At 46.5% G+C, this 14,416-nt stretch overlaps 1 protein-coding gene across 1 annotated transcript in view; it reads left to right on the top strand.

Moving 5' to 3' along the window:
• The window catches only part of LOC131189536 (uncharacterized), a 34,815-nt gene that overhangs the window by 11,870 nt on the left and 8,529 nt on the right, over positions 1-14,416 (top strand). Inside the window, exons 5-8 of the mRNA XM_058165665.1 lie at positions 6,871-7,097; positions 7,365-7,506; positions 9,039-9,635; positions 13,724-13,820. Coding sequence (XP_058021648.1) covers positions 6,871-7,097; positions 7,365-7,506; positions 9,039-9,635; positions 13,724-13,820 — 1,063 coding nt within the window. The remainder of the gene's footprint in view (positions 1-6,870; positions 7,098-7,364; positions 7,507-9,038; positions 9,636-13,723; positions 13,821-14,416) is intronic.

Here is a 14,416-nt window from a genome sequence, read left to right as displayed (position 1 = left end):
CTGGGGACAGCAAAAAATGGGCCTCCCAGTCCCACCAGAAGTTGGCAAATGGGCCGTTTTTGACCTCTGGAGGGGTGGGGAAGGCCGTTTTGTCGTCCCCCCCCCCCAGACTCCTAGAGAGGCTCTGGAGCAGGTGAGAGAAAAACAGGCCTTCCTCAACACCCCCCGAGGCCCTCCGGAGCCTGTTTCCCTACTTCTAGTAGGCCCAGAAGGCCCGAAAATCGGAGTGGAGCTCGTGTGTCCACTGATATGGCTATATATGCCACCTGTGTCACGCATGTCATAGGTTCTCCATCACGGCTATAGGACCTTACCCAACCAAGACTAAGGGCATTGGCAGTGGCAGCTCTTCACCCTGTCCTTTATTTTTCCTTCTTTTCTTTATCCCCCCCTTAATAACCATCACCACAACCAACATACTTGATTTTTCTCCCTAGTCTCTGCCGACACATTTCTGCCTAGAATGCACTTACGCCAATTTGGACCCGGCTCCGAAATCATGCAGGAAAGGGTCATGTGTAGGTTGTTTAGTGCACCCCTAATAGTGAATTTTTGGCTATCTCAGAAAGCTAAGAGTGGTAAATTCTCTTTAGTACTTGGATGGTAGACCACAAGGAAATGTCAGGGCTGCAGGCCATACTGGGACCTAAAAATAAACATTTAAAAAAATTCAGATGGCAGTAGTAGTAAATCGTGCGGATATTGGTGCCAAGCGAAATAAGCGGACACATCTGTGAAATGAACATGAGCTGAGCTCAACTTTATGTTTGTATGGTCTAATACAGGGGTGTCCAAACTTGGTCCCTGTAAGACTTGTGGACTTCAACTCCCAGAGTTCCTCAGCCAGCTTTGCTGGCTGAGGAACTCTGGGAGTTGAAGTCCACAAGTCTTAAAGGGACCAAGTTTGGACACCCCTGGCATATAGTATAGAAATGGGAGCAAATGGGAAGAAAAAAACCCCTCAGAAAATCTTTTTTCCTCCTCCAATTTCATTGTGTTTTTAGGTTCATTTTGCTTTAGTGAGGTTTCTTACTCTGAAGGCTGTTGTCGTTCCCTCAGAATTACCACATTGAGAAGTTAATGTGTGTCATAGAAACTAATTAAAAGAAAATTAGAAGTATTGTTAGTCTGACTATGAAGTTTATTTTCTTCTTCTTTTTCCCTTATTGTTGCTTTGCTCTTCTCAGTCCTGGGTCGCTATGGCCTCAAAGGACTCCCTCAGAGAAGCGGAGATCCTCCATTGACTGGAATTACCCATTCAGTCATTGACCAATTTTTCAGAGATGGCCGGTGTTCAGGCAGGACAATGTTACACTGGGATCTTATAGGACAAAAGTGAAAAGGACATTGGAGGCCAAGGCCCTCTATGGCAGTGGTGGGGACCGTGGCCCTTTTATCACTTGTGGACTTCAACTCCCAGAATCCCTGAGCCAGCTATGGGAGTTGAAGTCCACAAGTCATAAAGGGGCCATCAGTCCCCATGTTGGCTCAAGAATTCTGGGAGTTGCAGTCCACAAGTCATAAAGGGGCCATTCTTCCCCACCGGAGGTGCCGTTTATCGGTGGTTCTCCTCCTATCTCTCTGACCGGTCGCAGACGGTGTTGGCAGGGGGGCAGAGATTGACCGCGAGGCGCCTCGTGTGGGGTGCCGCAGGGGTCGATTCTCTCGCCTCTCCTGTTCAACATCTACATGAAGCCGCTGGGTGAGATCATCAGTCGTTTTGGGGTGAGGTACCAACTGTACGCTGATGATACGCAGCTGTACTTCTCCACCCCAGGCCACCCCAACGAAGCGGTTGAAGTACTGTCCCGGTGTCTGGAAGCCGTATGGGTCTGGATAGGGAGAAACAGGCTCAAGCTCAATCCTTCCAAGACGGAGTGGCTGTGGATGCCGGCACCCCGGTACAGTCAGCTGCAGTTGCGGCTGACTGTTGGGGGCGAGTCATTGGCCCCGATGGAAAGGGTGCGCAACTTGGGCGTTCTCCTGGATGGGCGGTTGTCTTTTGAAGATCATTTGACGACCGTCTCCAGGAGGGCATTTTATCAGGTTCGCCTGATTCGCCAGTTGCGCCCCTTCCTAGACCGGGATGCCCTATGCACGGTCACTCATGCTCTGGTTACCTCTTGCTTGGATTACTGCAATGCTCTCTACATGGGTCTCCCTTTGAAGAGCACCCGGAGGCTTCAGTTGGTTCAGCTGCGCGGGTGATAGAGGGAGCCGGTCGTGGCTCCCATGTAACACCGCTCCTGCGCAGACTGCACTGGCTACCTGTGGTCTTTCGGGTGCACTTCAAGGTTTTGGTTACTACCTTCAAAGCGCTCCATGGCTTAGTACCGGGTTACTTACGGGACCGCCTACTGCTACCGATTGCCTCCCACCGACCCGTGCGCTCTCACAGAGAGGGACTCCTCAGGGTGCCGTCTGCCAAACAATGTCGGCTGGCGGCCCCCAGGGGAAGGGCCTTCTCTGTGGGGGTTCCCACCCTCTGGAATAAACTTCCCCTAGGATTATGACAACTTCCTGACCTTCGGACCTTTCGCCGCGAGTTGAAGACCTACCTATTCATTCGCGCAGGACTGGCATAGAAATTTTAAAAATAAATTTTTAGCAGTTTTAAGATTTTGGTTTAATTTGGGGTTTTTTATGTTTTAATAGTTTTAATCTGGCCTGATGTCTAATAAAGATTTTTATTATTGTTTTTATTGTATATATTGTGTTGTTTTTTACTTTGGCTGTGAACCGCCCTGAGTCCTTCGGGAGAAGGGCGGTATAAAAGTCTAAATAAACTAAACAAACCTCAGCTCTATGGTGAGGGAGACATCAATATTTTCTAGTTATAAAGATTTGCTCATCTGCTCCCAGTATAAAGGTAGTCCTCAACTTACAACCCCAGTTGGGTCCAACATTTCTGTTCCTAAGTGAAACATTTGTTAAGTGAATTCGCCCTTGTTGTTAAGTGAATCATTGCCATTGCTAAGTTAAGTGTCATGGTTGTTAAGTGAGCCTGGCTTCCCCACTGATCACGCAAAACGTGATCCCGTCACACTGGGACACTGCAACCGTCATAACTATGAGTCAATTGTCAAGCCTGTGAATTTTGATCACATGACCATAGGGATGATGCAGTGGTCGCAAGTGTGAAAAATGGTCATAAAATAACTTTTTTCCAGTGCCGTTGTAACTTTGAACGGTCACTAAATGAATCGTTGTAAATCAAGGACTAGCTGTAGTCGCTTCTGGATTGAAATACAGATAGTTCTCAGCATGGTCACATGTTAGTGAGTGTCCAAAGTTATGGCAGACTTTTCAGAGTATTTACAACACAGATTCAAAGTTAGAATAGCTGTGGGGTGCGGGGGGGACGCCTTGATTGGACACTCAGAATAGAATAGAATAGAATTTTTTATTGGCCAAGTGTGATTGGACACACAAGGAATTTGTCTTGGTGCATATGCTCTCAGTGTACATAAAAGAAAAGATACCTTCATCAAAGTACAACATTTACAACACAAATGATGGTCAATATATCAATATAAATCATAAGGATTGCCAGCAACAAGTTATAGTCATACAGTCATAAGTGGAAAGAGATTGGTGATGGGAACTATGAGAAGATTAATAGTAGTGCAGATTCGGTACACAGTTTGACAGTGTTGAGGGAATTATTTGTTTAGCAGAGTGATGGCCTTCGGGGAAAAACTGTTCTTGTGTCTAGTTGTTTTCGTGTGCAGTGCTCTATAGAGTTATTTTGAGCGTAGGAGTTGAAGCAGTTTATGTCCAGGATGTGAGGGGTCTGTAAATATTTTCACAGCCCTCTTCTTGATTCTTGCAGTATACAGGTCCTCAATGGAAGGCAGGTTGGTAGCAATTATTTTTTCTGCAGTTCTAATTATCCTCTGAAGTCTGTGTCTTTCTTGTTGAGTTGCAGAACCGAACCAGACAGTTATAGAGGTGCAAATGACAGACTCAATAAAAAACTCATTCGGCAGCCAAGCTACAAATACGGCTGCTTGCAGCATCCCATGGTCATGTTTTATTATTTTATTTTATTTTTAAAAAGTTTTTTTTATTAATAATACAAATTAAAAACAACGGACATTGGTTTGATGTCTCTGGTTTAAACATTGTCATCAAATTTTACCTCATAGATAATACACTTCCTTATCTCTCTACAAATTTACACTACTTATTACATTTCAAATATATAAATTATTTCCTTTATGACAGCTACATCAATACTCAATACAATCATATCTACCACAGAAAATGAACATAACAATTTCTAAACATTCAACGATCCTTTATCCCAGCAGTCTTCCTCTTGTCCAACCATTCATAAAATTTAGTCCAGATTTCATAATGCGCTGATTCACTCTTTAAGTTCCAAGGTTAGTCTGTCCATTTTGGACAAGGAAGAATTTTGGCTAGCACTTCTTCTTCTGTGGGGGGGTCTCTTTGTTTTTCCATTTTTGAGCAAAGACCAATCTTGCTGCTGTTAATATATGCAATATTAGATAAATTGTATTCTTGTTATATTTGCCCTCCTAATTAAAATAAAATCCAATTTAGGTTCTATATTTAGCGTTAACAATTCTTCCAGCCAATGTCTTATTTGATGCCAACATTTTTTAGCCTTTGGGCATTCCCACCACATATGGTAAAAGGTCCCTGGGACTGCTTCACATTTCCACCACATTGAAGAGTATTTTTTACTTATTCTTGCTAATCTTGGTGGGAAATGCCATGGTCATGTTTTATGACGGTGCTGGAAAATAGCCTTTATGTCCAGTCCGTACAGAACCATTAATTTGCTTAATGACCATTGCAAAAAGTTCTTAAAGTCAGATTGGTTGTATAGGTGACCCGATTTACGGCCACAAGGAGTTGTAGCTGACCATCAGCACCCTAATTAAAAGCTGCACACAACCAAACTCCACATAAATACAACCCGTAGAACAGCCCAGTGCATACCTTCTGGAAGGGGGGAGGGGAGTTCCCTAAGGATGGGCTCCAGCATGAGGCCATCCTTAGGGAACTCCCTAAATTTGCAAGAATAAACCTTTGGTTCCATGATCACTGACTCAGATGGCACCATGAGTTATGACAATGATGGGCAGGCTCCATTATGGTCATGACTCGAGTACTAGTTGTATCTCAAATGTCACCTAATTGAGCCGTGGTGGGGCAGTGGTTAGAATGCAGTATTGCAGGCTGACTCTGCCGACTGCAAGCAGTTTGATTCTCACTAGCTCAAGGTTGGCTCAGCCTTCCATCCTTCCGAGGCCAGTAAAATGAGGACCGAGATTGTTGGGTGAGCAATATGCCGCCTCTGTAAAGCACTTAGAGAGGGCTGTAAAAGCACTGTGAAGCGGTATACAAGTCTAAATGCTATTGCTAATGTTTGGCTCCATTGCCTTGTGAGGGCAGGGGAAGGCCTCTACCCAAACTTCCTTCAGTTGTATGCGTTTGCCCCAAGCCACTACCATCAAGTGCCCTGCAAAATGTAAAAAGGAGTCTTAAAACAGGTAGTCCTTGACTTACAACCATTCATTTAGTGACCAAAGTTACAACGGCACTAAAAAAAGTAACTGACGACCATTTTTCACATTTATGCCCGTGGCAGCATCTCCATGGTCACGTGATTGAAATTCAGCTGCTTGGCAATTGGTTGATATTTATTTCGCTTTTGTGAAGTGAAACTGGAATGGAATGGAATGGAATAGAATAGAATAGAATAGAATAGAATTCTTTATTGGCCAAGTGTGATTGGACCCACAAGGAATTTGTATTTGGTGCATAAGCTCTCAGCGTACATAAAAGAAAAGATACGTTCATCAAGAATCATAAGGCACAACACTTAATGATAGTCACAGGGTACAAATAAGCAATCAGGAAATGTCAATATAAATCGTAAGGATGCAAGCAACAAAGTTACAGTCATGCAGTCATAAGTGGGAAGAGATGGGTAGAGTAATAGTAATAGCAACGCAGACTTAGTGAATAGTTTGACAGTGATGAGGGGATTATTTGTTTAGCAGAGTGATGGCGTTCAGGAAAAAACTTCTTGTGTCTAGTTCTGGTGTGCAGTGCTCTATAGTGTCTTCTGGAGGGTAGAATAGAATAGAATAGAACTTTATTATCATTTTAAATGTCTTCAACAACAAAAAATGAAGTCCAGTTGCCTCTTGAACAAGCACCTTTGGAACAGGGGTGGAATTTTGCAACCCACGAGAGTTCTTGGGTGGGGACGGGACTCTTTGACAATCAACCAGTGGAACAGCTTTGCCTTCAGAAGTTGTGGGTGCTTCATGACTGGAGGTTTTTAAGAAGAAACTGGAGAGCCACTTGTCTGAAATGGTGTATAGATAGATAGATAGATAGATAGATAGATAGATAGATAGATAGATAGATAGATAGATAGATAGATAGATAGATAGATGGATGGATGGATGTTTTCTGAGGTTTTCGCGGGTGTTTGTATGTAGATCTTTGGTTATTCGGGTTTTCTCCCGCGTAAAATTGGAAGTGTCTTGGCGACGTTTCGACGAAGTCTCATTCGTCATCTTCAGGCTTCAGCTTCATGCTTCTGGGAGCAATCCCAGAAGCACGAAGCTGAAGCCTGAAGATGACGAATGAGGCTTCGTCGAAACGTCGCCAAGACACTTCCAATTTTACGCGGGAGAAAACCCGAATAACCAAAGATCTACATAGATATAGATATAGATATAGATATAGATATAGATATAGATTAGATATAGATATAGGATCTACTGTTTGAGCAGGGGGCTGGACTAGAAGAACCTCCCAAGGTCCCTTCCAGCTCTGTTCCAATTCCGATTCCTTCACGTCCGGCGGCTCTTCCCGTGAAAGCGAAGCTTGCAGTTGCGGCGCCGTCCGGGAGGGGTCGCCCGCGGGAGCGGCGGCGCCGCCGCCGGCCGCAGCCAAACGAGGGGCGGGGACAGGCGGGAGCAGCTGCAGCCTCGCAGCCCCGCCGGTCAACAGGGAGTCCCCAAGGCGCCCCGGGCTTCCCCGCCCCCCCCCAACCCCCCCACCGGGCGGAACCCAGACGGAGATCGGCGGCCTCTTTGCACTTTGCGGTACGGGGTCTCCTGCGAGCTCTGCGAGCGCTGCAGGGGCGGGAGGGGGGAGAGCGGGGCGGCGGGGGGGCTTCTTCCAGAATAGCGGGCGGAGCGTTGCAAAAAAAAAAGAAAAAAAAAAGGGAGGCCTCCCCTCCGTCCCTGGAAAGGCGCGCGCCTGCTTTCCAGCCCCGATCCCGGAGCTTGGATGCGCGCATCGCGTTGCATTGGGTTGCATGTTGCATCGCGTCCTTGGCTTGGCTTGGCTTGGCTTGCTCTGCTTTCCAGCGCAGGGGTTTTGGCGGGCCGGGGACAATGGGGCTCCTCCGGGGCGCGGAGAAGAAAGGAGAAGAGCTCCATCCTCTTGCAGTCCCGGGGCTGGAGGATGCGCCGATGCAAGGCCGCCGTCGAGCTCTCGCATCCCGAATATGTGTGTGCGTGCTTGCTTGTGTTTGTGTGGATGTGGAGGTGCACAAGGAGCGCGGTGACCCCCCCCCCAGCTGGAAGCTCAGCCCTTTGACTCTTGAGGGGTGGGTGGGTAGAGCATAAGGGAGTCGGGTTGGCTCCCCTCTTCCCGAAATAAAAGGATGGAGAGACAGCTAGAGATCTTTTTTTTTTTTTAGCTAGAGAAAGAATCGTGTTATTTTTTCGGGTTGGGGGATTTCAAGTTTGCTGGACTAATGATGCCCGTTTAACCACATGCCCCCTTTTGATGTACAAAATACATATATACATATATACATATACATATACATATATATATATTTGTTTTCTGAGGTTTTCGCGGGTGTTTGTATGTAGGTCTTTGGTTATTCGGGTTTTCTCCCGCGTAAAATCGGAAGTGTCTTGGCGACGTTTCGACGAAGTCTCATTCGTCATCTTCAGGCTTCAGCTTCATGCTTCTGGGAGCAATGTGTGATCGCAGCTGTTTCTTCCTTTTTAACTGCTAGTGGGGGTTTGAACTGATTGGGTGGAGCTTGACTGTGCTCTGATTGGATGGGTTTTTTTTGTGTGCTCTGATTGGATGGGGGTGTGTCCTGTTTGAGTGGGGGCTTGGTTGTGCTCAGATTAGTCAGAGTTGCAGGGGGATTTGAGCTGGTGAGCTGCATTGCTGTTGTTTGGATGTCTGTCTGCTGCATGTATGGATTGGAGGGGTTTGAAATGGCTAATGTTGCAGCTGCGGTCTGGCTTCTGATCCTTGGTCGTGCTTCATGATTAGTGTGGGTTTGGGTCTGCTTTCTGGGTGGATGTGTGCTGGTCTTTCTTCTAGCTTGGGGAGAGTGACAAAAGTTTACTTGGTGCTACAAAAGTGAATCTTGGATAGAAATTACCAGTTTTCTTTTATCCTTCACAGTCTCTAACCCAGCGATGACGAACCTTTTTGGTGCTGCGTGCCCAAAGCGTGCGCGCGAGCAAATACGTGTGCCTGCGTGCGTGCACCCCCAAAATGCAGTGCGAGTGCCTCCGCGCATGCGCCCCACCCCCTCGCTCATTTTTTGGCTTCCAGGTTGGTGCAGGAGGCCTTCCAGGCTCAAAATGGGGTGTGGGGGGCACGCGCACACGAGCGAACCCCCAAAATGCAGTGTAAGCGCCTCACACACATGCATCCTGCCCCCCCCGCGCATGTGCGGCAGAGATCCAAAGACTAGCTGGCCGGTGGGAGGCACGTGCGCATGCGCAGTGGAGCTGGGCTGGGGCGACGGTTGGTGTGCCCGCAGAGAAGGTTCGGCGTGCCATCCGTGCCATAGATTTGCCATCATGGCTGTAACCTGTTAGACAGTCTTGCCCAATTGTGCTAAAAGTGATCTAACCTGATAAATACACAACTCTGGTTTTCAGAAAGCGAACAGGTAGGAAAGCATCTAAAAGAACTAGAAGAGGAGCGATCAGAAGAAAAACAGAAACACTCTGGCTTTTCCGTTCAGTCTGCCAAAGCAAGCAATTTAGGAACCACCCGAAAAGATCAAAAGAGATCCATTCATTGGGATGGAGGAGTGCTGGGACACACAGTGGGAGCCATTTCTCGAGACACAACCCACCCCCCAAGCAGGCGGGAACTTGGAGGCTTCACCCTGGGAAGACCCCAAGGCCTTCCTGGCCTCCTTTGAGCAGGTGGCCACGGCCTGCCACTGGCCCAGAGGAGAGTGGGTGGCCCAACTCCTGCCAGCCCTTTATGGAGAAGCTGAAGAGGCCTTTCAGAGCCTGGACACCATTCATCAAGAGGATTATGAGAACGTGAAGGTGGCCATCTTGAGGGGAGATGCTGTGAAAAGCGAGGTCCAGCGTCAACGTTTCAGGCAGTTCTACTGCCAGGAAGTGGAGGACCCACGAAAGGTTCAAAGCCACCTCCAGGAGCTTTGCCACCAGTGGCTGAAGCCTGAGAGTCACACTAAGGATCAAATCCTGGAGCTCTTGATCTTAGAGCAATTCCTGGCCAGCCTCCCTCCAAAACTTCAGGACTGGGTTCAGTCAAAGAGGCCACAGACAAGTTCCCAGGCTGTGGCCTTGATGGAGAACTTCCTTAGGAGCCAGCCAGAAGTCAAATCCAAGCCGTGTCAGGTATGGTTTATCATTTAACTCTCGTTTAAATTCCTATTTTACAGTGGATAAAGGTAAGTCAAAGGTAAAGGTTCCCCAATGTTCTGTCTCCTTCCCCACTTCAGACCCACGAGCTGGCCTTCAGCCAGTGGATTCATGGCTCTTATCAGTCCTGGCAGAGAAATCGCAGCTGCCTGCCAAAGTTCAAACAAATGACTCATGTAGAAAGACTTTCAGCTCTTTTTGAAACGGATCAGCTAAACTTTGCTTCCCGTGGAGTGAGAGCAGTCCCAAAGCTCCTTATATATCCTGTGGGGTGGGGCTCCTGCCCACCCTTTCTTTTGATGACGCCGCCTCTCTAATTTTCTGAAGCGTGGGTCAAGCCAAGCTTGATTATTATTATCAGCTGGGTCTGAAGGCGTAACCTGGGGAAGGGAGGAATCAGAGGATGACGGCCTCATTACGTCCTCCAACTGGTCTGGTTCTGGCTCCTGGAGCCGAGCCAAAGGAATCGGTGCTCCCGAGGTAAGCCTTACTGGCCCTTCCCCCTCACTTCCTGAGTCACTTTTGGGCATGGGGCCAGGTTCGAGGGCTGGAGTCACAACACCCTCGCACATATGTGCTAATCATTCCTGACTCTAGGGGGCGGTGCTCATCTCCGTTTCAAAGCCAAAGAGCCAGCGCTGTCCGAAGACGTCTCTGTGGTCATGTGGCCAGCATGACTAAACGCCAGAGGTGCACGGAACGCTGTTAACTTCCCATCAAAGGTGGTCCCTATTTTTCTAGTTGCATTTTTTACATGCTTTCGAACTGCTAGGTTGGCAGAAGCTGGGAAAAGTAACGGGAGCTCACTAGGGATTCGATTCACGGCACTGGGGATTCGAACTGCTGAACTTCCGACCTTTCAGTTGATAAGCTCAGCATCTTAGCCACTGAGCCACCCTGTCTCTTAAAAAAGTCTATACGCACCCATTAAAATGGCAGGTTTTTGAAATGTCAACAAATCAGATTAAGATAAATCACTTCAGAGTTTTTTTCCCACTTTTAATGGAACATAATCTGTACAATTCAACTGAAAAATAAAGTGAATTCTTCTAGGGGGGAAAATAAAAATAAAGAAACCTTACAATTAAAGTTGCAAATGGTGATTGTGTGATTAAGAGGCACTGCAACCGGTTGTAAAGTGTGAACTTCGAGGACCAACTGCAACCAGGCCATCATAACTTTGACTACAGGTAGTCCTCAATCGATCAGAAGGGACCTTGGAGGTCTTCTAGCTCAACCCCCTGCTCAAGCAGGAGATCTTATACCATTTCAGACAATTGACTGTCCAGTCTCTTCTTAAAAACCTCCAGTGATGAAGCACCCAGAACTTCTGGAGGCAAGCCGTTCCACTGGTTAATTGTTGTCAGTATTAGGAAGTTTCTCCTTAATTCCAGGTTGCTTCTCTCCTTGATTAGTTTTCACCAGGGGTGAAATGCATCCAGTTCGGACCAGATCAGCTAATCCGGTAGCGATGGCAGCAGAGAACCGGTGGCAAAAATCCCTGCCCCCGATCCCCCCCCCCATCACCCGGTCGCTCACTTGCCGCTTCTTTCCGGCTCGATTGCTTTTCCCACCCGAATGGTAGGAATAGGTTGTAAAAAATGCTTTTAAAAGGTTTAAAAAAAAAAGGCTCTGATGATCACAGCTGAGCCATGCGATCATTTCTGCCAGATTTAAAGTATCAAATCTGGCAGAAATGGCAAAAATCTCTGCTTACTTGAAAGACTATACACAAGAAAAATATATTTTAGAATGGAAAATGTGGATTGATTATATTCAAAATAAGTATCAGATAAAAAAATATCGAATAGCATATGAGTAAATTTAGGAAATATTTTGTATTAGATATATTTTTGAAGGAGAGGGGAATTGAGAGTGTGATTAAGTGTGGAGAGACTAGAGATTATAATTTAGGAATTATTTTAGATTATGATTGTTAGTTTTGATACCCTGCATTTTGTTCTGGGAAGTCGGGATGGGGGGTAAGGGGGAGGGGAATTGGGGGGTTGAGGTTAGAGATGGAGTGATGGTTAATGTACAGGGATTATTGAAGATGTATAAATATAATTAATGTAGGGTCGGGTCTGCCCGGTTACCATTTTAGAACGGTGGGGAGGGAGAAAAGAGAAGAGAGTAGGAGGTAGGAAAGAGGAGAAGAGGAAGGAAGAGGGGTAGAAGAGGGAGAAGGAAGGTGTAGGGTGGAGGGAGGAGAGGATGTAGATAAGAGAAGGAGAGGAAGGTCTGGAAAGTAAAAGAAGGTAGAAGAGGGAAGAGTGTTAAAAAGGGGGGTGGTGACTGGGCAGGCCCGACTAATTGTATATAACTGTACATTGAATGAGTTGTTTGACATGAGTGTAAAAATAAAACTTTTTATGGGGGGGAAAAAAAGGTTAAAAAAATGGCTCTGATGATCACAGCTGAGCCATGCGATCGTCAGAGCCTTTTTTTTACTTTTAAAAGCAATTTTTACAACCTGTTCGGCTGAATAGGTTGTAAAAAAAATGCTTTTAAAAGTAAAAAAAAAAGATCGCGCCCCACAGCTGATTATCCCCACCCCCGCACGCTGTTCTACTTACCCTATGCCTCCTTTCGGCGTGCACTGCGCATGGGCATCTTGCATTTGGCGTGCAGCGCGCATTGTGCAGCCAAACTGGTAGTAAACCTGTTCAGATTTCACCACTGTTGTCCATCCATTGTTGCTTGTCCTGCCTTCTGGGACTTTGGAAAATAAGATGACTCCCTCTTGTTTGGGGCAACCTGTCAAATACTGGAATATTGCTATCGTCCCCCCCTAGTCCTTCTTTTCTCTAGACTAGCCAAACCCAAATCCTGCAACCGTTCTTCATACGTTTTTGTCTCCAGGCCTTTAATCATCTTAGTTGTTCTTCTCTGCACTTTTTCCAAAGTCTCAACTTACCAGCAGCTCCTTTACTGATCCTTAGAAGTGACAATGAAACTGAAAAAAGTAACTCATGAGCACTTTCCACACTTGCCCCCCCCCTCCCGTTGCAGGTCATGTGATGAAACTGAAGTTTGGTCACTTGGCACTTGGCAACTGACTCATACGTATGACGGTTGCAGTGTCCTGGGGTCACGTGATCACCTTTTGTGTCTTTCTAGACCAGGGGTCTGCAAACTTGGCTCCTTTAAGACTTGTGGACTTCAACTCCCAGAGTTCCTCAGCCTGCAAAGCCGGCTGAGAAACTCTGGGACTTGAAGTCCACAAGCCTTAAAGGAGCCAAGTTTGCAGACCCCTGGTCTAGACAAAGTCTAGTAACTTGACACCTGCAGTAAGAAAGGTCGTAAAAGGGAGCAAAACTCACTTAACAAATGTCTCACTTTAAGAGAATTTTTGGGCTCAATTGTGGTCGTAAGTTGAAAAATATCTGTAGTTGCTGAATAGACTTGGTGTTGTGACTCGTCCGATCTCACCACAGCCAGGGCCTTCTTATCTGCTTCCGAACACGGAGGAATGTCCTAGTATGCCTGGCTCCATGCCCAGACAGGCTGAAGAGGAGGAAGTATCTCCAGCCCCCAGCTCTGGCTCCATGCCCAGGCAAACGGAGCAACTAGACCCCACCCCCTCCTCCACAGCATGTGAGCCTGAGGGAGGTCAATTGCCAACAGCTGCAGACTGGAGTGACCCTCGCATCAGAAGACTTGATAGGCGGAGGCAACAGAAGGAAGGGAGGGGCAGGCCTGGATAAGTGCTGAGTCATGGAGCCACACTCCATGGCCTATATAAAGGACCTGCTTTCTGGCAGTCTCTGAGTCAGGCAAAGTCTAAACATATCTTGCTGAAGTCACTTTCTGGTCTCCTGCCTGCCCTGAGGACTTTGCTAGGACTTTGGCAGAGCTGCAGAGGCAAGCCTGATTCGGATTTCCCTGACCCGGCCGTCAGCGGAGGAGTGGGACACGACACTTGGGTCAAGGACTACGTGCAACTAAGCTGGTCTTGATGAGCCTCATAAAAACCTGCTGTGATTGTATGTAGGATGTGTGTGTGTGTTGTGTGTATGTGTGTCAAAATCGGCTCTTCTGAGTAGAATTCTTCCCTGTTTCAGGGGCCATTAAAAGGGAAGCATGTGATTTTCTCACATGAAGAAGAGTCTGTGGAGACTGCAAAAACCAAACATGGTGAGAGGAAGATCAATAAGGGAGGTAAGGATTTTCCTGAAATGTAAGACGCAATATACAACTACTGTAGTGGAGTGTTTCTCAATTCTGTTTCATATAAATAAATAAAGCTTTTGCATACCCTCATCTTCCCTACTAGCCATTCTAATTTAATTTATTCATTCATTCATTGATTCCGTTTAGAATTAATAAGGTTTTAACCAATGAATCAACTTGGATGCAATGTTAGCAGAGGTTTCCTATAAAAAAATATATACCCCCCCCCACCTCATCCAGGCTGCCTCAGATCAATCTCTAGGAAAGAAAACCCTTCACTCCATAGATTCAGAGAAAAGATACTTTTACTAGGAAAGAACTGATTGTAACAAAAGCCAGACAAGGTTTAGAATAGAATAACAGAGTTGGAAGGGACCTTGGAGATCTTCTAGTCCAACCCCCTGCCCAGGCAGGAAACCCTACACAATCTCAGTCAGATGGTTATCCAACATTTTCTTAAAAATTTCCAGGGTTGGAGCATTCACAACTTCTGCAGGCAAGTTGTTCCACTGATTAATTGTTCTAACTGTCAGGAAATTCCTCCTTAGTTCTAAGTTGCTTCTCTCCTTGATTAGTTTCTACCC

This window comes from Ahaetulla prasina, chromosome 2, assembly GCF_028640845.1.
Source record: "Ahaetulla prasina isolate Xishuangbanna chromosome 2, ASM2864084v1, whole genome shotgun sequence".
In the NCBI taxonomy this organism is placed as follows: domain Eukaryota; kingdom Metazoa; phylum Chordata; class Lepidosauria; order Squamata; family Colubridae; genus Ahaetulla; species Ahaetulla prasina.
The sequence above is the reverse complement of the archived record's forward strand: the minus strand, read 5'-3'. Positions and strand labels throughout refer to the sequence as shown.